Source organism: Papilio polytes, unplaced genomic scaffold (assembly GCF_000836215.1).
Source record: "Papilio polytes unplaced genomic scaffold, Ppol_1.0 DF823923.1, whole genome shotgun sequence".
Taxonomy (NCBI): Eukaryota; Metazoa; Arthropoda; class Insecta; order Lepidoptera; family Papilionidae; genus Papilio; species Papilio polytes.
The window spans coordinates 4,756,880-4,781,413 of record NW_013525281.1 but is presented as its reverse complement, the minus strand read 5'-3'; the positions used below and the strand labels follow the sequence as shown (position 1 = coordinate 4,781,413).

Genomic DNA, 24,534 nt, shown 5'->3' with positions numbered 1-24,534 from the left:
AAAATCAAATTAATGAATAGTCCGGAAGTTCAAATAACAAAAGACGTCGGAAGCAAATATTGAACGTCATTAGTACAGAAGGTAGTACGGAAAAGTTCGAATATATCAGTAGCAAAAACTCCTTGCTAATAATACGTAAGAAGAATAGAAGGAGATAAATTAAGTACTTACCTTGCCACAATTGATGTACTCGACAGCGGTCTCCCGAAAGAAGAAATACACGAAGTTACCGTGCACCAAGGAGTTCACGAAGTCGGGAGCTGCGGACAATAGGATTTGTTACAACACATAGTTTTGAAAATTTCCGCGAATTCTTGTCCTCAATGAAAGTTGTAACATTCTATAAAAGTTTGTTCCGTGTAGAGTTGTATTCAAACCTTATGGCAGCTCGATCTGGCACAACTAACATACGTAATTATCAGAGGAACATGAGATACGGTGTGCATAGGCTGCTAACAAATTGCAAGCAGACATTAACTTTGAGTCTTATAATACCAGACTATTATGTTATAAAAAGGGGAAAGATTAGAGTTTTTTTATATGTATTAATTCACGTAAAAAACTACTGGACAGATTTTAAAAATTCTTTCACCATTAGAAAGGTAATTTATCTGTAAGTAAGAAAGGCTACATTTTTAAAATCACGCGGTCAAGTCGCGAGCAAAAGCTAGTTACCAGTATGATTGTTAATGTCGTATAGCCATCGTATTATTTACATGTATTTAAATACGATCCTAATTGGATGTATTAGAGAATTCTCATCATATGTCAGTCGCGTGACTACCGCGGCTCGCAGCGCCCCCTACACGGCGCAAATTCAATTAACTTGACGGATGTCTATTTGACAGTTGCAGTCGAAACCAATCGAGCGAGCAATGTACACAGACGGAAGTTTAGTGTCCTGTATTTTGGCTTAGTCGAGTTTGCGTAGAATAGTCAATGACAGATAACCATAGGTTTAAAAATTCTTTGTGCCTTGCTACGCTATGAATGGTCATGTTTTATTTCTTACGGGATTTAAAACCGTGAACACGTCTAGTCTGACGAAACGAAAAAATCAAGTCTCAAGTCGATGTAAAAACGCCATAAAAATGTCTTAAACAATAAACATAACAAATCATCTTGTATTTTAATTAAATCATAACAAAGTAAAACACGAGCCGCGCGGTCGCTGCAAATGCAAGTCAATAATTCATTGTAGAATCCTGCATCGAATTCCGTTTGTCGGTAACAAGTAAATGGCAGACCGGTTGGCTTTCCGGAACATCGAACATTCCCCAGATATACTGAAACCGAATTTCAATATATAATGCCTTAATAAACCTGACTCTGCGGGCAACAGAATATCTCTAACGCAAATTAATATACACGAATATATCTCTATATTAACTGTTACTAAGTGGTTACTGCTTGGGGGCTATATACTAATTACAGTTTGATATTCGAGCTTTCAATTTACCAAGATAGAGCTTTCGTATTAAGTTCGTGCTTAGTAACTAATAATTCAAAAAGCCTTTAAGCTCGATTAGAGATTTCGGAGAAAGATACGAACAGAACAAATACATTTAAGAAATACAGACATTTTTTTACAGGTAACTTTTCTATGCGGTAATGTCTCAATGTCAAATTCGACACGTCGAAACGCTTCTCAGTGTTTGATTCATTTGTTTTTGACTATCGGACACCAGGTAGCGCTAGTGAGATTATATGAAAAAATGTGTCATTTATGTTTACTCGATATATTTTTTCAATCTCTATGGAACAGAATGACATATCTACCTACAAAATCAAGCTGATTAAAGTCATACATTTCAATACAGATATAATTCAATATCTACATGTCTTTATAAATACATTAAACCCTTAACATGTTCCATTAGATGCGTGTTAACTTGTGTCACCTTTACCGACACGAAATTAATTTATTAAAGTTCACGCCGGTGTTTTAGTACCAATTACTTAATTAAATGGTTAGCATTTAGTTTGTGAATTAAAATAATGTATTTAACATAGCAAATAGATGATATAAATGTTATTAAAACAGTAATTAAACATAATGAAGAAATGATTATGCTTTTTTGTAATGTGTGAGAAACAATTACTATTTTTTTAGCTGAAAAAACTAATAAAACAACGGCATTGAAGGTAACTTTTTCCCCTCTATTACTAGGCACAGTCAGCTGTGTAAATACGTTTGACAATATATACAAACAGTCAACGCTTTCAATTTCTCAAACATCTATACATGTGCCTTCCCATTTGCTTCACCAAGAATATCACGGCAAACATATCGACGTTAAAGTTAGTCACACCACTTTCTGGCTATTTTGACATTTTGATGCCATTCGCTAGAGAATCGGAAGACGCATCGTTTCTGCCTATCAGAAATAACATTAAATATCACTATAATTAAGTATAAATAAACAGTCTACTAGTATAGTATTTTTACAAAATTATGCAGTTTTTTCTGTACTGAAAGGTTGCTATTTTTTATTTTTGACAACCGGGGTGTTAGATCTTCAACGACGATATTTTAAACCGAATATTCGGTTTTGTAAATACATTTATGTAGCTGACTGTACATGTTAACACTAATCATTGTAAAACATTGTTACTTTGAAAATAACTTTAAGTTATAGCTATTTACTTACCATTTAATGTCATAGAATCATATGGCTCTGTTTGTAAAGGTTCCCTGTATATGATGGGCTCCATACCGCTGAAGTCAGCAACTGTACCCGAATATAATTCACCATCTGAAAACAAATTTTTAGACGATTAAAACACTGCTTTTCGATTTTAATCTATACATATAATAAAATTGGTGTGTCTGTTTGTAATATCAAAAGAAAAATCCCAGATTTCTGGAAGATGATGTATTTGCGTTGATGATTTTTTTGAACCGCGTTTAAATTTTTTTTGTCTGTTCGTCTGTCTATCCGCAAGCCGCGTTTGTTCCGGGTTATCTTGGAAACGGTTGGGCCGATTTCGATCGGACTTTCACTGAAGGGTAGCTGACATAGATGGGTATATTATAGGTTACTTTTTTATCTTAATATTGTGTGGACGAAGTCGCTGGCAATAAAAAATAGCTATAGTGAAATATAAACATCATTGTTCTGTATCCTATCGTTTGCAAAATTATTAAATAGTTTGTTTAATACAAATTACGTTTCAAGAGAATAAAAGTTTTCCGTGGTTAAAAGAATAAAAAATATAAAGTTTAACTTCGACCTCTAAGTTTGAAGAACGAAAACAAAGCCCTCTGAGGTCCAACTTTAGACCTCAGTATCGAACTTTTTTTGCTGATATTTCAATACATTTTTCATAACGGATTTTTCTTTTCATTCGAACTTTTTTTCGATTAATATTTTAAATCAATGAAACGTGACGGCGTGAATAATGAATGAGTTTGCTTTCGAAATTCATTATATAAAAACGTATAAAGACAGTCAACACGAAAAGAAACAAAGCATGGGCGACGCCAGGCGAAGATCTAAGCTAAGTCTAGAGGGGCCACCTACTATTAATGTACAGTTTGAGATTCTCTAGATAGAAAGCTCTCAGCTGTACTTGGGGTTTCTAATGATACCCTATATTGTTTTGTCTCTGTTTTGTCAAAGGGAAAGAAAGGGATGAGAATAAGTATTACCAATGTTACTGCAATGGAGTTCTGTTACATGATATAATAGAGACATAAAATTACGTTAATCCTGTAAATGAGACAGTGCAGATGGTCAGCGGTCTCGTGTCCGCTACATGACTCCCGCGGGCCTCGCTTTACTTAATTGGACCAGATCAATAGGAGATAACTAAGCGTGGCCACTGTAATGGACTGACGACAATAGACGATACATATTGAACTTTCTAATGCCGCCATAAGGTTTAAATTTGAAGTACATGAGTTGTGCATACTAGGAAACAGTGTGATTAAGTTGACACTGCGATTGTTTTATGATAAAAAATGTACTAAATATTACCATTTAGTTAGAATTAAACTAATGTTATATGTATAAGTTTATGTAAAAAACTTCGACGCGTAATTGGATTTTTCAAGAAAGAATATCTGTAGATTTTTTTTGGTTTCTGCAAGAAAAGTTAAATTTTCAAATAAACGGAAAATATAAAAAGTTTTCTTGTACAGCGTTAAACTTTAAAGGGTTTAAAAATTCTTCGTTCGTACAATCTATTAATTAGCGATTGAAAAGTTTTTCTCAGTATCGTTAAAGCGAAAGCGACTTCAGGTTGTCGAAGCTGAAATTTATTTCGTTCTGCATAAAAATAATCGCAACTTTTTACACGTAAAACTCGTGTTTTCAGTAAATATAAATCAATGAAATGTAGACAAGAGGAAGATAATAAATGTGAAAAGATACATAAAATAGTGTCAGAATAAAACTAAGTTTGTCTATACTAATATTATAAAGAGGGAAATCTTGTTTGTTTGATTGTAATGAATAAGCTCAAAAACTACTGGTCCGATTTTAAAAATTCTTTCACCGTTAGAAAGGTTATTTATCTGTGAGTAACATAGGCTATAGTTTTTCATTTCTTTAAATTACATGCGGACGTAGTCGCGGACAAAAGCTAGTTAATAATAAACCTTATTCATTTTTTAATGATGAAAATATGCAGCTTAAGGCTACGATAATACTCGTAGATGACGAATTTAAAAAACGCAGTACAATTAATAACATTCAAGTGAGTGTCAATTTCATGTTCGTATCGTAATAAATGAATATAAATTTGTAAGGGGATGCGTTAACGCAAAGAAAATTGCACAAAGGGACAGCGTGACGGTAATTGATGATGTTGCATCACCAAGTGTTTGGGGTGATAAACAATCAAAAGGAGCAAACCAAAATAGATCTAAACACACACAACGTAAAGATCAACATCGAATTAATGCAGTTCAGTACCAAAATACATAAGGTAAACAAAAAAATATTAATTTGTCGACTGACCAAGTGTACCTTTCCGTATTTCAAAAGATTTACAAAAATGCCTTCTTCCCTACAAAGGTAAGTAGGAAAGTAAATTATGTTTGTTTGTTTGGGACAATCTTTTTTCTATCCAACTTGTTTGCTTCCGCGTCCCCGATGAAGAGCTCTGGGCTGGCTAAAGTACATTTATGTCGCGGTTGAAACGAATTATGTAGACCACTACGATTCACTGAGCTTTTGTTGAAACTTTGCATTGAGGGTTCGGGTTCCTTGTTTGAGAATTGTTTACAGAAAAAGGAACGGCATTTTTATAAAAATTCAGATTCACATTAAAAGAATTCATGAAAATGAACAATTCAATGATTCTTTAAATATAAGAAAAGAGTTACGTGTAGAGGAAATAAATATAATGAAATTTGTTTAAACAAGACCTCTCAAAGCGTAATCTTTTGTCCTCAACGGTATCTGATGATACCCAGACAGTTGGTAGCCGTCTGAAGCGTGTATCGAACAAGGAGGGAGCCAATTTTAGCCATTGTCTTGGCACGTAGCGGTAGCAACATTAACATGTATAGTAGTCACGTTGAAAAACGTACTCGCATTTCCATTCAACGAAGGTTCTTTTCAACGCAACAATGAGTGGCCATTGTGCGCCACTAGACTGTGAAAGTGGGTCCAATCGATATGAAAAAGATTTTCTCTTTTCCCTAATTTCCTGACAATGTGAGGTAAGATTTGGGTTCGCACATGTGATTCACAACACATATGTGGAACACTTTCAGACGAAAGCAGTTACTTATAACTTATAAATTTGTATGAATATAATATTTTAACATGTTATTATAAAAAAAAACATAAATTTGTTTGATACTGCCAATAATACATGAAAAAATTGATAAAAACCTACGTGTAATATCGAAAATTTTAAGAGCCTGTCCCACTACTGGTTGATAGAGGCTCTGTCAGATATATGTTAGCTGTGTGACGTCACTGTCAGATAGATACTTCCATCATATATTTTAGACATTGGATTGTTATTTCACAATTTACAAAAAATATGGGACAGGCCCTAAATTTAGTATGTAGTAAAGTACCGAATTTATGTAAAACTGTATTGTTGCAATTTTTATATCATAATAATCAACCCTTAATTATCACTCAAACAGCTAACAAAGTAAAAAACGTACATTAGTGATATCGCAGACAACTTATAGTTTCCACGCATTAAGTGGTGCTAGAGGGAGCCACCGACAGAAACACCCCACACGTCTAGTATGAAGTGTCACTTGATAGAACTTGTATGATGTAAAGATGAAGTATCAAAGTACATTATAATTGATGTTATATTGTGTTAGAGCAGATGCATACCTGTAACGAAACAATCGCACAATAGTTGTGTGATTGTCGCTTGTTTTCAATTCAACTGTTTAGTTGCACAACTAAAAATCGAGTAGTGCGATAGTTTCGTTACATGTGCACACGCTCTTAATATTTATGATATATTTGTCTAGTCAAAGAGTTTAATACCTATACGAATAAAATATTATACCTATTCCAAACGAAATGTGGATTGACAATCTTACTAATATTATAAATGAGAAAGTTTAGATGGATCGATGGATGTTTGTTAGAGTTTGTAGCACAAACGGCTGAACGGATCTCGATGAACTTTGGCATAGATGTAGAGGAGTCTGATCATATAGGCTACTCACTTTTGTTTTTTTTTTAATTCCTCACGAACGGAGTCACGAGCTAGTATATTATAACAATTACTTGCTAACAATGCAAAAGATGATGACGTCATCAAATTTTAAAGATCTAAATCTACCAAGAGTGTTGTAATCAAAATAATTGTTCAATAACAGTGTAGTCTAGAGGTTATTTGTACTAATATACATTAAGTGGCGCCTATTGGTCTATCAGTTTGGAGTAGACGCAGTGTATCTAAGCTGAGATTGCATTAGTGGCTAAATCAATGCAAATCTACTCCGCTCTATGCCACTATTAAGGTTTACCTACACAACGTGTAAGTCACGGACAAATTAGTACACAATAGGAGATATTGACTGCAAATACTAACATGAACAAACTTTTATTAAATAGCCTTATATTATTTAACTATAGACTTTAATTAACTATACAAAAAGATAATTAGGTATGAAAATCAACGATATATAATTTTTTTTTTAATTATCAATTGGAAGAGAATACATAATGCCACACTCAGGGATCAATTTATGAATAGATTTCTTTAATAGCTCATCAATCACGTTTAGTTGAGATGTATTACTAAAGATTCTACAATTTTAAGGGCCAATCTTACTGTTTTAAATGACCATGGCAACCTTGATTCTTTAGTAGTGGATTTTTCCTAATTCACTAACACCCTAAGTTTAATAGCGTGAACTAAGTCATTAAGGATTTTGTCAGTATAGATTTTTATATAAAGAAGTATTAAAAAATATGTGACGAAATCTTACATAACAAAGAAATGTAGTGTAAATAAAGATAGTCGAGAAATTATCTTACCAGCATAGACTGCGGTGGAATTGTGATCCGGGTCGTACGGACAGACCGCTTGGCCGGATTTCTCTCTCTCCATGTGGTAGGAGTCGCGCTGCACGCTGTACTCCCTGCAGAACGGCTTGAAGCTATTCGTGCCGCACACCAGCAGCCGCCCCGGGCCCAGCGAGACAAGCACGCGGATGTAATTCTGACAGCTCTCCTGTTGAAAAATGAACTTGTCACTATGGTGTTGAAGCAGGTTTGAGATTATACAATTTTGTACAAATGAATCACTAGCGTGCATCTTTTTCTCGAAGTGTCACGAGTTTAACGAGTTTCTATTCTAAATTAAAAACTTGAAATAATATTCTTTAAAACTTATCTAGCTTTAAAAACTTATAAAGTAAAAAAGAACGGATATAATAACAGCAGTTACGAAGGAATTGGAATAACTTTACCCGTAAGGGTCATACGATCGAAACTTTGTTCAGTTATTGTTTTACTTAGAAAACTTTCTATAACGATAAAGACTATAAATGGTATAGAATAATACTCTTTGTTTTCTAGCCAACCAAATTATCGTTTAAAACTAAATCGCAAACATCGGTAACTGACTGTTCTCCTATTGCAGAGACATCATCATCATCAGCCTTTGTTTGCCCACTGTTGGGCATAGGCCTTCCCCAATGCCTTCCACTGCTGACATGTTAGGGATAAATTAATGTTGGTAAATCTTTAACAAAATACACATTGAAAACATCAAAATTAGTTAGTCATTAATATAATTGTAAAAGCGTAATAAAATTTAATATTCAGGCCACTAACACCCGCCAGAATAGTGCGCTTTCTATTGTCTGAATGACATTGACAGCTGTCAGATAGGGATGGGACATATATACCAATGATCGAGTGTTGTGTTAATCCTACAAGTATTGATTTTCTTTTTAACAGTATATTTCCAAACGATTTGTCGTTGAAACTACAATAGATAAAGTAAACTACAAATGCTACATGACATAAACATTGAAGGCATTGTATTTACAGCAGCTCATGTCACTAGCTATTTAGTCTGTTTTTACGAGAATTCAAGCTCCTAGAGGAAAAGTTACAGCAAAGATGCTCGGAGCAAATTGATATATTTCGTGCGGACTTTATAGACACATAAACGTTACTCGAACATTCCATTGGCGCGCCTAAATATTTATAACTTTCAGCTTTGTGTTGTAAATTTGTTTGGAGATAACTCACAAAACATTGGACATAATTTTTTCAATAAAGGTTACACCGATATAGAATAATCATACTAATATTATAAATGCGAAAGTTTAGATGGATGGATGGATGTTTGATAGAGTTTGTAGTCTAAACGGCTGAACGGATTTGGATGAAATTTGTCATAAGCACATAGTCTAGAAGAACACACAGTCTACTCGCTTTTGTATATTTTAATGCCACGGGGATGGAGTCGCAGGCAAAAGGCAGTGTACTCGTAGACTCTAAACGTAAATATTCATTTTCCAAAAATAAAACTTTTTCAATGAAATTCTAAAATTTACGAGACATGTAGCGTAATTCCAGCAATAGATTTTCATTCACAAATACAATCGTGTATTTGTGAATGAATTTCGCATCCTTTTCTTACTCTTTAAAGGAATAGAGACAACAATAAGTTTCATCCCAAGTGTTAGAGCAATGTCGTTGATTGTGGAACACCTTACGTAGATCTTTACAATCGGACAGCATTAGTGAACAAAAGCGGCATAGTAAACGCAAGTCCACTCCAACCATACCTATGATTACATTTGCATCCGCTTCTAGAATGCTCCAGATGTCCGAGCAGTAATCCTGTTTGAGTACAGTGGGCTCCGTAAAGGCTGATTGGATTTATGCATTCCCGTTACGTTTTACTTGGAACTGACGCTCAATGGACGCGTTCAATGCTTCATATTCGATAGTTTGATGTTGATTCGATTGCAAGCGAATTTCTTGAGAAATATCAATAGTAAACACAAATAATCAATAGTAATCTGTATTACATGACTCGATCAATAAGCGTGTAACATTTTGGGAAACACCAATGCAAGATTTTCAAGGAGAATATTTTTTTTTGAGTACAAAACGCTGTATACGTTAGTGAACAAGAAAATCGTTATGTCAGCTACAAGAAGATTGTCTAATTCACAACGTAACTAATGTAACAGGCTTTGTGCGGATTAACGCGTCAAGTCTAACACCTTTATGGCATTAATCCTCAACAATGAAGACGCCCGCACTATATTAAATGATAATGGAGATTATGACAGGCCGATGTAGGCATGGGCTCAGAACAATGCCCATTCAGTCTAACCTAGCTTAAGGATTGACAAGAGCATATTGTTGCAATATACCGGAGTATTTTAATACGAATAAGGATTTATCTATCTATATCTATACTAATATTGTAAAGAGGAAAGATTTGTATTTTTGGATTTTTGTACGTATTGAAATAACACTAAACTACAGGCAGATTTTAAAAATTCTTGCACCATTTAAAAGCTACGTAACCACTGAGTAACATAGGCTATATTTTTTATTTAATTCCAGAAGGACGAAGTCGCGATCAACAACTATATCTTTATAAAATTAAGATTTGTACATTTTGTCGTTTAGACACTAGACTTAGAATCTAGACCAAGTAACGCATCTATATTTTAATTACGGTCGATGATAGAGCGATAAATCAAAATTAGAATAAGAAATACTTTTTTAATATTTGCCGGCATATTAATATTGAAGAAAAGATTTCGTAGCCGCGGTATTTCCGTTATAGCATTACCATGCACAGCCGTCGGCAGATATTCGGTTGAGAACGTCGATAGTGGAGCGATGTTCGCACTCGAACGCCGTCAGCTGCGGTTGTTACCGGAGCCCATAGAACGTATCTCTCCCGATTCCTCCCTATTATGCCATTTACCGTGCCCAATGTTCCCCATTCGCCTCTCTACTATATTCGGGTAACAACTTTCCAACACGGACGGCTACTTTACCGAATTCCGATTGGAATTCTATTTTCGAATACTTATCAAGGACTGTACTTAAATTGGAAATAGGAATATAACTTGCTGCTCATAAAAGTTTGTCATTTACGTTAAAGCATTAAACGAAATTTCACCCACGTTCTTTGAGTTCAGACATTATTTGCGATATTTTTTATATAACCATCTTTTTAAAGACTATTTTGAATTTTAGAAGACAAAAAACGGAGTAAACCGTCTTCGATGTCCTTGTAGACTACTATGTGTGCTTAATAGTCAATAACATGTCTATTCTACGTAGGACGACCACAATTTACTTTTATTTAAATGTGATTTTTTTTATCTTGCTAAAAATATTGTTTGTAAAATATTTTATCAATAATTCTCCTCGCTCGTCGGTGGCTCAGTGGCTTGAGCACTTGACTTGTAATCTACAGGTCTTGGGTTCGAATCCCGCCGCCATGTACCAATGTGATTTTCGATTTTTTCGAATTTTCATATGTACATAATTTACCCGACGTTCTTACGGTGAAGGAAAACATCGTGATGCAACCTGCACATATTGGTGAAGAAATTCAAAGATATGTGTGAAGTCAACCAACCCGCACTTGGCCAGCGTGGTTGACTATGGCCTAGTCACCCTAACTTTAGGGTAGGCTCCGAGCCCCTCGGTGGGGACGTATAGTGAGCTGGTGATGATGAATTCTCCTCGCTTAGTAAATATTTTTTATCTTTAAAAAAACATGACTCGTGTAATAAAATCTATTAATAAAAAATATGCCGTCAAATATTAAAATATTGCAAAAACGTTGAAATACCCTTATAAGTAACCCTTCTAAAATACAACTCATGTCCCGAATATTTTCATTTTGGCATTGTCACCCTATTGAAGTCCGAACTTGTCTGCAACTAGCATGAGGTCCCTGAGGTTCCGAAGCACACAGCAATCAGCCAGCACTAGTGATGGTCTGCACAAAGGACTGAGGATTTTCAACGCTTTTACAAAAACTCATTTGTTTTACTACGAAAAAATACGTATGTACTATAGGTGGAATGGATTTTATTTTATGCTTAATTACAAAGAAATAGGCAAATAGATGTATCTGTCAACATAAACATTTTAGATGAACTTAATAGCTCTAACATTTTATTATAATTTTTATGTTAAAAATTTGAATTGAAAAATGAATCCCTGAAAAATTTCTTTTATTAATAATAATTATAGTATTAGAAGTACTACTACGGTTCAGACTTTTAATTTAGTTATATTCGAAAGCCGTTTTGGTGTGAAAGTGCCAGATTGACACAGCGAGCCGCTAGCTCTGAATTCAATTAACCGCCACGAGATGGCGTTAGGTGACATTAAGCGCCAGCAATATTCCCGCATGACTTTCCCACTCTATTTCTGGAAATCATTATAGGAGTTAATACGAGTATTCCGTATCGCGTATCAAATATTCTTGTTATTTTTTATACAGAGTTATTTCGAAAAGGAAATATGTAAGTTAAATAAACGTGATAATACTAAATTATACAACTTATTTATGAAAAAGAAGAACGGAGGTCTCAATAAAGTTTCTATCGTTGCTAACTAGCAACGATAGAAACTTTAAGCAGGCAAAGTAACTACTTTGCCTGCTTAAAATTAAAAAATATTTAGTAAACCAGTTACTCACTGATAACATAGCTTTCTAATGGTGAAAGAATTTTTGAAATCGGCCCAGTAACTTTTAAGTTATTTCAATACAAACACAAATACAAATCTTTCCTCTTTATAATATTAGTATAGACTTACTACCGAACTCAAAGTTAAGATCTGAATCAATACTAAGGGGATCACTCAACGATTATCGAATGCTGTTAGACGCCCTACTCTCAGAATATACCGGTGTTAACATATAAAGGCTTTCAATCCAATATATTGCAACTTAACGGTTATGATGCAATAAAGTTTTTGAGCTACCATAAAACTAAAACCAAAATGTTCAGAGTAGTCTTGATGCTACGGCTTTTGTTGTTTACAATTTACGAATGTATCATAATTTACAAGCATTTAAGTATTTCATTGCATTCGTAATATACAAATGACGTTCAAATATTTTAACTAACCTAATCTTCTATAGGTTAGGTGTCATTTTGTACCCATTCCGTGTACCCATAAAATACACTATAGACTTCAACATTTAAGACAATTTATAGTGAGGTAAAAGTAATATTATATTTCCAGTGAGCAACTAGTTGTACAAAATCGCTTCCTTATGATCAATTGCAGCCAACCTAGTGAAAATTGAATTAGGAATAGTTCGTAGTTTTTGACGTACCTCATCTTTCCCTTTGACGACGCACATCTGCACGTCGTTAGATGGAGAGTACCACACCAGGCGGCGCTGCTCTGTTAGGTCGGTCAAGCTGAGATTGTACACTACGTTTCTGTAACAAATAAAATCGTTTTCATTGCAAGGCTCAAGGGATATGTTATATGTCGTAGTGTGGTAGCTATAGACTGAAACATAAGGATAATAAATACATTTTTAAATATATAAAAATAACCATTAAGTTTAGTTTCATAAAATGTTTTGAACATATATTAATTGTGTAATTAAGATGGTAATTTAGAGACGCAATGCTATTACAACGACGTCTGTTTAATTCATAAACTTTGAAAACAACAAAATAATTTGTTAAAAATACTGTTACCCCTGCTAAAAGGGCAAATTTTAACTTGGATTTTAATCCAAGTTAGCCTTTAACATGAAAATTTACTGTGCGGTATTGAAGATTGTGCTTGATCGACATGGGCAAAGAATTTAATTCCGATGCCGCGCGCACCTGAAATGACGAAGCTCTTCACAAGGCTCGGGAACGTCAGCTATGCCCTGATTCCGCTCTTTACCTGTTCTACGGTTATCATCACTATGGATTTAATTTTAAAATACCTTTAACATCTTTGTATGCTTCAAATTGTTTAAACGAATTAAACACTACTAACGCCATCTATTATCACAAAAAGAATCTATTATAAACGTGGTTATAGATTCTTTCACAACCGTGTAAAATTATCAAAATATTGTTAAGCAGACGGTTAGCAACTGCAGTGCAAATTACTTTACAATGGTGACGGGAATTAGCCGCGCCTGGATTGGGAAGATTGCATACCCATTAGTTGTTAATGTCTCTCTATGTACGGAAGGAGGGTTGATGTTATTGGGGTGGGAAGTTTCTTCCACATACAAGCGTACTTACCTATTGCGAGATTTAAAAAATGTAATAAATACTTGTGAAATGTTGATTTTAGATGTTTTAGGTTTTAGAAATCTGATATAATTTAAAAATTTTGTTAACAAATCTAACCTAACTTCGTAACGTCATAACAAAGATTTTAGGAATGTTTTTATTTCCATAGAGTATAAAATATCTTTTTGTGCAAAGACTAATATTTTAATGAAAATATTACAGAATTATAATTACATTCATAATTTAATTTCTTTAAACAGTAAACAAAAATCATTTTTGTTTTCACGATTGCATTAAAATTTTCGTACACAAAGGGGTGTAATTTCAAAGTCCGTAGCGTACCATATTTGTGTTCATGTTGGTAAAGTGAGTGGTCTTTTATTTAAAAGGATAAAAGGCGTGCAAGTTGGTCGGTTCATTTTAAAATGAAGCGGGTAGACGCGTTGTTAGGGGAATGTTTGTTCGTGGTTAATACGCTCCACTTTGCTGGAGACTCCAGGTGAAGTTTGCTGTAAGGACAGTTGGTAGAGCATGTCCCGCACGGAAGTAAACTAAAACTGTTAGAAATAAACCTTAAACTATTGCTCCTTCATACAATGCGAAGTATACGAGACAGAAAAAATAGTATCCTGTGACTGTGTACTTCAGAACTAAATTAAATGTGTGATACTGTGTTATATTGATTCTACGTGAACCAACGTATATGGTTTCAATTTGTGAATTCTTTTAAATTCGTTTACTCTATGCCTTTTAAGAAAGTCGTGTTAGTTTTATTTATAACTCAAAAACTGCTGTACCGATAGGGCTGAAATTGGCGAGGAGGTAGCTAAGAGTCACGAGACGGACATATGATACTATTTATTCCGAGGGAAGATTTGTATTTTAGTATTTCAGTACTTTAGTATTTTAGTATTTTAGTATTTTAGTATTTCAGTATTTTTGTATTTTTGTATGTATTTGATTTAAAAACTACTAGGCCGATTTAAAAAAAATCTTTTACCGTTAGAAAGGTAATTTATCTGTGGATAACATTGGCTAGATTTTTCCATTTCTTTATTTCTATTTTTAAATTCCACGCGGACGGAGTCGCGGGCTAATAAGTTATAGTTGAAACATATTGTTCTAGTTCCCAATGTTAAATTATTGATATAAATATAAAATAAATAGTAATTAAGAAGAGTACGTGTTGCAACTGTGGAATGTAAAACTTGTACAGAAATGTTTCACTCCGGCAGAGCACACTGAAGTAAGTTGCTACAATTCATTAAGTTTTCTCGAAGCATACCTGCTTTATAACGTAATTGCGAAAGTCTTCTCACCCGTTAATTAAGGTGTTTGAGATGAAAATTTCATAAAGAAATTATTATGTAAACTTTCTCAATTATAGAACTGAATAGCCCGAATGAATCACCAACTGTCGTTCAAATTTTACGGATGCTGTTTGGGATATTAAATTTATGGTTATCTATACTATTATAATAAAACGTAAACACACACTTCTTTGTTGCCCAAGATGTCAGCAATTACAGTATATTTTCGAATGATTCTTTTTTTAATAAAAAGTCCTACACTTGCGTCACGCTTTAGGTTACATTTTTTAACACTATTAAACTTAGTGTTTTTTTTGGATAAAAACCCTAATGTGGGAAAGAGACCATAAGTTGCTGCCAACACCAAGGAAGCAAGGTTGCCATGGTTTGTCATCATGTCATTATGACATTTGCAACTGACAATTTGACACGTGTAAACAATAAAATTTTCATAGTTTTATGCGGATGAAGTCGCACGGAAACAGCTAGTTACTTCTACTGGCCAAATATTTTCCAAACTTTATTTCGAATGATTTATTGAAGATTAGTATAAATTGACATAAATTATTATAATTATTTACCTGTATGCGTTTCCTAATTAACGTGGACCTCAAGTGTACGATGTTATAATCATGGGTTTAAAAAGTTGTTACATTTCAAGTCAAAATTATGTTGAACGTTGTAAATCTTTATTGTTCACAATTTTCCTTAAAAATTAGATGATGTGATATAAGCCGCTGTAATGCGAGTAATTTGCGAAGATATCGGGGGAGCCTATTTGCGAGCATCAAGACCCTTATCTATATTTTATACTTAAATCGTTTTATAGCGTTAAGGAAGTGATCCTATCCGTTTTCATATAATACGAAAAATTATTATTATACTTATAAAGCAGTAAAAAACAATTGAATTTGTTTATCACCGGCATCTTCAATTTATGTGCATGTACCAGGGAAATTAAGAATTCCAACGTAGAATTTTCGTTGTAATTTAAATATTCCGATAGAACACGAAACCAAGTACAGTTTCTAAATATTGTTTCTCTATTAACGTGGACAACAAAGAATATCACAAAGATGTATCTGTTGTCAATTACGCGGTCCAACGATTCATGCGAAAAGGCGGCCATCTTTGCCTTTGTTAGACCATTCGTCAGCGCCATCTATTGTTCAGACATTCAGTAAATGTTTTTTCCTTTATTCCAGTTAGCGACTGATTGATGATCTGATTCACAATTATTTTTGTGTTAACATTCGTAATTATATTTGCCCGAGGTTGTATTTTTATTTCTATAAATTGAAAAATTGTCGGTTTATTTGCGCAAATGAATTATTTTGATACAAAAACGACACAGGTGCCAATCAGCCTCACTCATCAATAAACATGACGGAAACGCGTCCAATGATCAGAACGAAATGAAAATATCAAATATGGCGCCGTTTTAAATCGAGATTTACATATAAAACAACATTATAGGTTAAAATTCTGTGACTGTTTTTGCGATATCAGGCAATTAATAAATTCATTTTGTATGCTGTTAATTTCGATCAAAATTTACATTGAAAATACTTAAATAAACGCTAATTAAAAATAATAAGGACTCTTTATGAGTGATTGCGAATTTTATTGACTAATTAATATAAAGATATTTATGCACTTATTAAAAATTAGTTAGAAGCAGATTAAGCTTTTAAAAATAATATAATTTATTTTTGCTTATATTCTAAGTTTTTGTAGTTACAACATTGTCTCACAAATATGGCACTTCCATTGGCAACAGTATCAATAGGGATGTATTTTTTTGTGTTGTGACGGTAGAAAATCTTGTAAAGGGATCTTAAGGATGCCGTGGGCTTACTGGGCCCTATAAAATGTGGCATGTGCAGTAAACAAGCAAGAACAAACAGTAGGGGACGTAGGGAGCGGTCGGAGGAATATATTATCAACGGTATCGAGCCTAACGAAATGACTTTATCTTGTTACGACTAAATCCCCCCACGATCTGCTGTTTTTAATTCGTAATAAGGATAAAACTACGGAGAGTTTTTGTTGATACTGTCCCTCGTAGCTCGACAAGAGGGAGGCAAATCTAATAATAATTGGCGAGCGTTCTACGGAAAAACGTTATAATGAGTGAAGTTTACGTCTGCATCAATACTGATATCTTATGAACATTATGATCAACGTTTATAAATGAAGATGAATGAAGTATTTTGTTAAACCAGCTAGCCTTGATAAAGTTGTCGGTGGCTTAATTGTAAAGGGAATGTATTGGAAGTTGTTCGGAAAACTAATATCGTTATACAAAAATTGAAATATTGAAATGGTGACATCGGTCGTGGAATTCGGAGCCGCGACATATGCAATTTGTTTGCGTGCGTTCGACACACGCGTGATATTGGAAAACTTACGAGTGCCGCTTACAACAATATACTTTGTATTGAGATGTACACAACTGACTTTTACCTGCTGCTTCTCTTGTTGCACCTGAAATATTCAACAATGGAAAAACATTCAAAAAAATGATTGATTTATGAAAAAGTAGCGTTCGTCCGAAATTAGAAAAAAAAAACAAAAAGTAGCCTATGTGTTCTTCCAGAATGTTCTCTACGTCTAATCCAAATTTCATCGAGATCCATTCAGCAGTTTAGATAAAAAAACTCTATCAAACCATCCAATTAAACTTTCGCATTTAAATTCGTAAGATATAGATAGTTTTATAGCTCATGTCTATTTACAAATGACTGTGCAGAACGTCGTATAGTTTTTTCGTGTATTTTAGGTTTTCCTGGGTTGGACGTACAAACTGACGTACATAGATATTTGTTACAGTTTATAAGATTGCAAGCAGTTCAAAAAGTGACTTAATTTCCATTACCACCACAAACTGTTATAGCAGGTGAAAGTTACTAAAAGTTTTCACATCGAAACTCGCTCGTTTCGTTCTCGATTACACAGTGTAGAAAGGTACCGTGTAAAATAGCGTAGCATTAAACTTTCCATCTCCATAGGAAGAACTATAAAACGATAGGATTAAAGGAAATCGATTCAACTTTATTAATTGGAGGTCCCGATCGTTTCTCTTCGTAACACAGCGCCGGATCTACATAAAATAATGTTCACTTTATCTCATTCTATCTTTATTTTATTCAAAACGACTTATTTATGTATGTAAGAAGTATTGACAGTAGAAATTTATTTTATTTAGATACTAGCTGTTGCTCGCAACTTTGTCCGCGTGAAATAAAATTATAACAAACAACATAGCCTAAGTTACTCGCTGATAACGTAGCTTTTAGTGATGATAGAATATTTGAAATCGGCCCAGTAGTTTTTGAGTTATTTCAATACATACAAAAATAATATTTTTTCCTCTTTATGATATTAGTATAGATGTCTATGTATAAAAGTTATCAATAAATTGAAAATATATTTTGGATCTAAAGTCGCATAATTTATTATAAATGTTAACTCACTATTTAGCTCGTCCAGAGCGTTGGATATGTTTTATGGTAAAACTTTTGGATACCATCTACTTGGCAATGAGCTAATAAGTTTAGTTAATTATTCTGTAGAAACTGTTCGTCGTTGCTTTGAAGCGCAAGTTGTTTTTTACTTTTAAATTGCAAGCTTTTACTTCATTATAAAAATAGTTTTAGCGTTGGTTTTCTTAGACAGTGAAGAAGTTAAACCAGTGGAAAATTGCACCCTTATTTTATAATAAACTACTGAATCCCCGTGTTGTAGAGACAAAGTTTAAGTCCCTGTCCCACCACTGGCTGATAGAGGCTCAGATAGCTTAAAAATGACGTCACTGTCAGATAACAGAACAAAATCCGATATTTTCATCGAATATTTCACACGTTCGATTGTTATCAGACAATTTAAAATTTGGTAGGGCTGACACTAAATACTATAACTAAAATATTGCAAGTAACTAGTTTTATTAAAACAAAAGGAGTGCAAAAAGTAACTAAATGGCGTTCTCAGAAACGTCTACATTATCATTCACAAGCAGTACACAATAATAAAGCAAACATGAGAAATTTTTCTAGAGGAAAATAAAACCGGAAAAACGGTAAGATATTGATGGGAGGACCGATGACCTATAACTTAACTTACTTACTGCAAGCTATCATTATTCGTCGTTGTTCTTTTATAATTTATAGCCATATGAAAACAAAGATGTTATTAAAGGTATCCATATTACCATGTTATCAATGTTTGTTATTCGTCTGCAGTGCAGCATTGCGCCAAAGCCCGTCATCATCATTTGACTGTCAAATGTGTTCGCATGGAATGTTCGAGACGCGTACGGCAGCCATCTTGGCAACGTTTTTACATGGCGGGCGGCCGCCGGCGCCGATATTGGAAAAGTTGAGGCTCCACCGGCCCACTGAGGTATTGCCCCGCATATACCGAGATTTATTGCAATTGTTTCTCAACAACATTCATCGTATGTTTCATTCAATAAAACGCGTTTATGCGCTTTTACATATTGCGATGCGTTCACTCGATTTAACTTATTCGTAATTTAATTTATTTTTATTTAAAACTAGCTTTCGCACTCAATTCCGTTTACGTAGAATCAAAATAAAGTTAGTAGCGTATTGTTTTTCCAGACTATCCTCTTCATCTGTGCCAAATTTCATTAAGATCCGTTCAGCAGTTTAGGCTACAAACTCTAAAAAATATACATGTATCTAAACTTTCGCATTTATGAAATTAGTAAGATAGTAAGACTGGACTGTGATCTTTCTTCCTTTGATGTAAATCAGTAGCTTAATTTAACTAAATTTTAACGAGGGTTAGTCCAAATGAATAATATTGGTTTAAATTTTAATACAATATCTAGGACTAGAGAAAAAAAGATGACATTTTTAAATGATCTCGATTCCTAGACGCACTAAATCTATCCGATAAAAATAGCGAACTAGTATAATAAAGCGAATATGAAAAAAAAGGAATACACCCGTAGTTTTATTTACATAACAAACTGAATTGAATGTAGAATAAAAGATAGTGTTGACCATTGTGCATACTTTTGTATTTACACAGGAACATGGGATACAAATATTGCCAATAGGCCAAGTCTCGAGAGGAAGTCCATTACAAATATGCAGTATGTTATTTTTATTTTTAAACAAAGTTTTTTCCCTATAACAAAATAAAATTGACACTCTTGCATTAGGTAATAAGGTTGTAATTGATGACAAAAATGTTATAATTTTTAAATCTTATGAGCTAATAAAGTGATAGTAAATAAAGCTGCAGTCAGATTGTTAATAAGTGGAATTTTAGTCCATTTCCCTTTCCACCCTTTTCTTATTGACGGTGGAGTAGATGTGTAGTAAGAGGAAATGTCCTCTTTATGTGCGTCTCCTCCTCCGTCAATTAAGGGTAGGCAACGCATCTGCAATTGCGGATGTTTATGGGCAGCGGTCGCTTTCCATTTCGGTGGATTCAGGTGGCCGCTTGAGCGTTTGCCACCTTTTATTGTATATAAAAAAATACAATAGATAATTAACATTTACTAAGTCTTAGATCTTCTTTAGTGATCAATTATTGACTAAGTATTTATAGTCTGATTAGGGTAAAATAGAAAACTTTTTGCCAACGAAGCTATTGCATTTTGTTGTATTCTATTCTAAAATTTTTCAGCGAAATTTCCTGCAGTATCAAACAATACAGTTTGCACCGGCTTGGTGTTTGAAACTCGATATTGCCAATGTTGCAATATTTACCCTGCAAATACACGCCGTGCTATTCTTTAACTAAGAATTTGATACACACAGGTAAATATTTATATCAAACTAGCTGTATCCGAGCAGCTTCATCCGCATGACATAATGAAAATTTTATTTTGTTCTTAACATTTGTCAAATTATTAATTGCAAATGTCAAAATGATACGACATGAGGACAAACCATGGCAACCTTGCTTCCTTTATGTTAGCAGCTGACGGTCCCTTTCTCATATGAAGGTTTATTTTTCAATTTATTTAGCCCTTAAGTTTATTAGCGTGACAATATATAGCCTAAAGCGTGTCGGACGTATAGGGCTTTTTATTAAAGAAACAATTATTCAAAAACATGCTGTGATTGCTGACATCCTACGCCACGAAGTAGTGTGTGTTTACGCTTTATTACGTTAGTATAGAAGTATAGATAGACTATAGACTATATATTCAATTCAAATACATTTAAAAAACTACATTTGGAATATTGTTATTTATAAATCTGCTCTAATTGTACATGTAAGGTTTTATACTTTCACACAAGAATCTATTCAATAAAACACCATCCAGATTAATATGAACCATAAAACACTTTGAATTCTCAGCTGTTCAGTGTTTAAAGCAGGTCTTCCTAATCTGGTCGCTCTTTCGTATACAGAAAACAAATTCTTAACATTTTAATTAAAATACCCGAAATACCCACCATATTGGACTCTATTGTTGTCTTCGTCTGACAGTGGTTTGATTAATGAGGAGTGAAAGGGATGGGTTTGCTTGTTTCGAATATGAAATTAATGTTATTTTTGAACGACGTTGTATGAAAAGGGTTGTACAATGACAGCATGCACTATAATATTCAAACGATTAGGTTATATTGTCTGTTAGTACGCTCATAAAAACTGAAACTCTTTTTTAATTTCCGTGTCTAATTTAAAATTAGAATTCTACAATGCAGCATTTAAATTAATTTCATTGGACCAAAAATGTCTGTAATAAATAACATTTTCTAAATATAAATCTACGGGAACATGTGAAGGTAAACACGAGAATATATCATATCTCTTTGACATGTTAATATACTCTGGCAGAACGAATAAGAAAATATGCAATGCTTATTCTGGTAATCAAATGACTACATATAAAGTAATATGGATTTTAAAAGGTTATTTGTTTTTAAATTTGGAATATCGATAAAATGTTAAACAGTATGTCATTACACACACGTTAAAAGTCTTTCTACAAACATGTAGCATGTATAAGATAAAGATAAAACACTAATAAATCTTAAAGTGCAATAAATCGAGAAAATACTCTTGAACTGTCTTCTAACATGGCTTTGTTATCGGGGATTCCCTCAACAAGACGAACAGATATAAAGTTGTCGATGTACAGTCCGCTTCATTCGCGGTGTTGTAAATACAGAAATATTGTCTCGCAGTCCCTAGGCCAAGACAAGACTTTAGAAGACTCCAATTGTATGACGTCAATTTACACTAAAAGCTTATTTGCATATAGTTTTAGTCATTTGTACAGAGCTGTCTGGCTATTTACAACAATTACCATAAACATTTGAAGGCATACAAGGCGTTTTAACGATTACCACTTTAATACACTGCCAATAAACGTGACTGTACGCTGAGCTAGCTTCAGATGGATGTGGCATTTTATTTTCGTAGTGCGAGCTTAGGGCACGGATTGATTACGTGACTCGTAATCTGTTTGTGCGGCCGCTATCTGCGTTGTTAGAAGCGAGCGCGGTGATTAACTTCTGTGTTGTTTACGTTTAGGGAATTGCTGTTGTGAGTTTGTTGGCTGCGGTTTGAATCGCAAATGGCGAATTTTGTAACACTTCTTGGGTTGACAATAAAGGAATTGTTTGTAAAAGTGAAGGAAACGAGTTCGAATAAAAATCTACAGTAATGTCTTTAAAAGAGGAATTAAAATTAAGAATAAAAAGTTTAAAGCAGAAACAGAAAAAAATAAAGTAATTGTTGGTTGAAGAAATAATTTGTGAAATTATATTATATATTTCCAGTTCCGAAAAAAGTTTTCATACTAGTATTAAAATTTATTTTGTAGCAAGAAAATCTGTCCATGAATAAGCCTTTAAGGCGCACAGGTTGAAAGAACGACGCAGTAAAGAACATGTAGTCGCTGTTATCTTTAAATATTTATATCTAGACACACGCGAACCAAATCCCAGAGCTAATTTAGAGGCATTCCAGCTGGCGTCGAGGGGTCTCATAAAAATGTACCGAACACTGAAGCAATATGAAATATAACAGAATAAAATACATACGAAGGGAAAACATCTCAAGGCCGTTTGTCAAAACATCCTCAATGTTGTGAGCGATATAAAATTATTATTAGATTGGTATTATTAAAGTCACGGAGTTTCAGATTTATGACATGTTCGTGTCCAATACAATAGGAGTTTGGTGTTTGTGATATATTAAAAAGGATATGAACAGTTCAGTTCGTCCTACCATGTTTTTTTGGTAAATCCTTATGGATTATACCAGGATTTATAATCCTAGACAGGTTGAAAAGTACCTTTTGCATGTTGATTAATATTTTCGAGTTCCTGATAGAGGAACTAGACACAAAACTTGATCAATATTAACGTGGTATATTAGTGTTTATAATTTTTGAAAACTGGGGATCTGTTAGTAAACATTTTAAAGGAGTCTTTTACTATATGTGTTAGTTAAACAAAGTTTTATAGAAAATTTTGTTAATGTACAATGTTTACTGTATAAAGACGGAGGTAATTTGTAATATGGCCTCATCGTTCAAAGGTGGCGTTCACACTTAGTAAGTTAACCGATCTGTTGCCCCTCGAACTACTTTATTTGTTTAGGCCACAACAAATAGCTCCGCTAAAACTTTCTATGGGAAAAGCCTCAAATTGTATCTACAACTCCTGTATTGTTTAATCAAAAGCGAGCCGGGAATATGTTTAAAGAGTTTGATCTTTTGTTATACCTACAATAGTATAAGAGTTCAGTCTGATAAAAACAACAATATATTCTAATAGTGATATTTATAAAATCGCTAAATAAATCCTTAAATCTAATAATATAAAAAGACAAAAAAAAAAATTCTTATATATATTGAAATAACTCAAAAACTACTGGGCCCTATTTAAAAAAATCGTTCACCATTAAAAAGCTACGTTATTAATGAGTTACAAAGGTTGTATTAATACTTTGACTACTCTCACTTCGTACTAGAAATCATATTGAAAATGTATATTTTTTCAAGTATACAAGATTCTTGTGGTTTAGCAAGAGTTGTATAAAAATGAAAGTCGGAAAAGCTTCTGTAAGTACGACAAAAGCGTAGTAAGTATCACTCAAATATCGTGTGACATTTGCAAGAGTCGGTGAAGGAAATGAGAGGAAATCAAGTCGCAAGGCGCACTCCGGGGACCTCTACGGTACTCCGCCACTCTTGATGGATGCGATCATTGCCTTCATTAATTTTTTATCACGCTCCCGAAACATTGTTTTACATTTTTTTTGGAGAACGTCATTTGGGAACGTTCTATTGTGTCTTCTAATGTGAACTAAATTAATGTTCAAAAAGGTATTAATTCAGAAGTTGGACTAAAAATAAAATTAATTAAATCTTTCAGTTTCATTGTACAACATTTCTGTTTCTTACTGTTGCTTTGACTTTTTTGATATTTTTTTTTATAATATAAGGTGGCAAACGAGCAAGCGGCCACTTGAATCCACCAAAATGGAAAGCGACCGCTGCCCATAAACATCCGAAATTGCAGATGCGTT

General features: G+C 33.7%; 1 protein-coding gene across 1 annotated transcript in view; it reads right to left on the bottom strand.

Moving 5' to 3' along the window:
* The window catches only part of LOC106102484 (semaphorin-1A), a 238,103-nt gene that overhangs the window by 6,227 nt on the left and 207,342 nt on the right, over positions 1-24,534 (bottom strand). Inside the window, 4 exon segments of the mRNA XM_013281981.1 lie at positions 120-260; positions 2,652-2,756; positions 7,473-7,668; positions 12,784-12,892. Coding sequence (XP_013137435.1) covers positions 120-260; positions 2,652-2,756; positions 7,473-7,668; positions 12,784-12,892 — 551 coding nt within the window.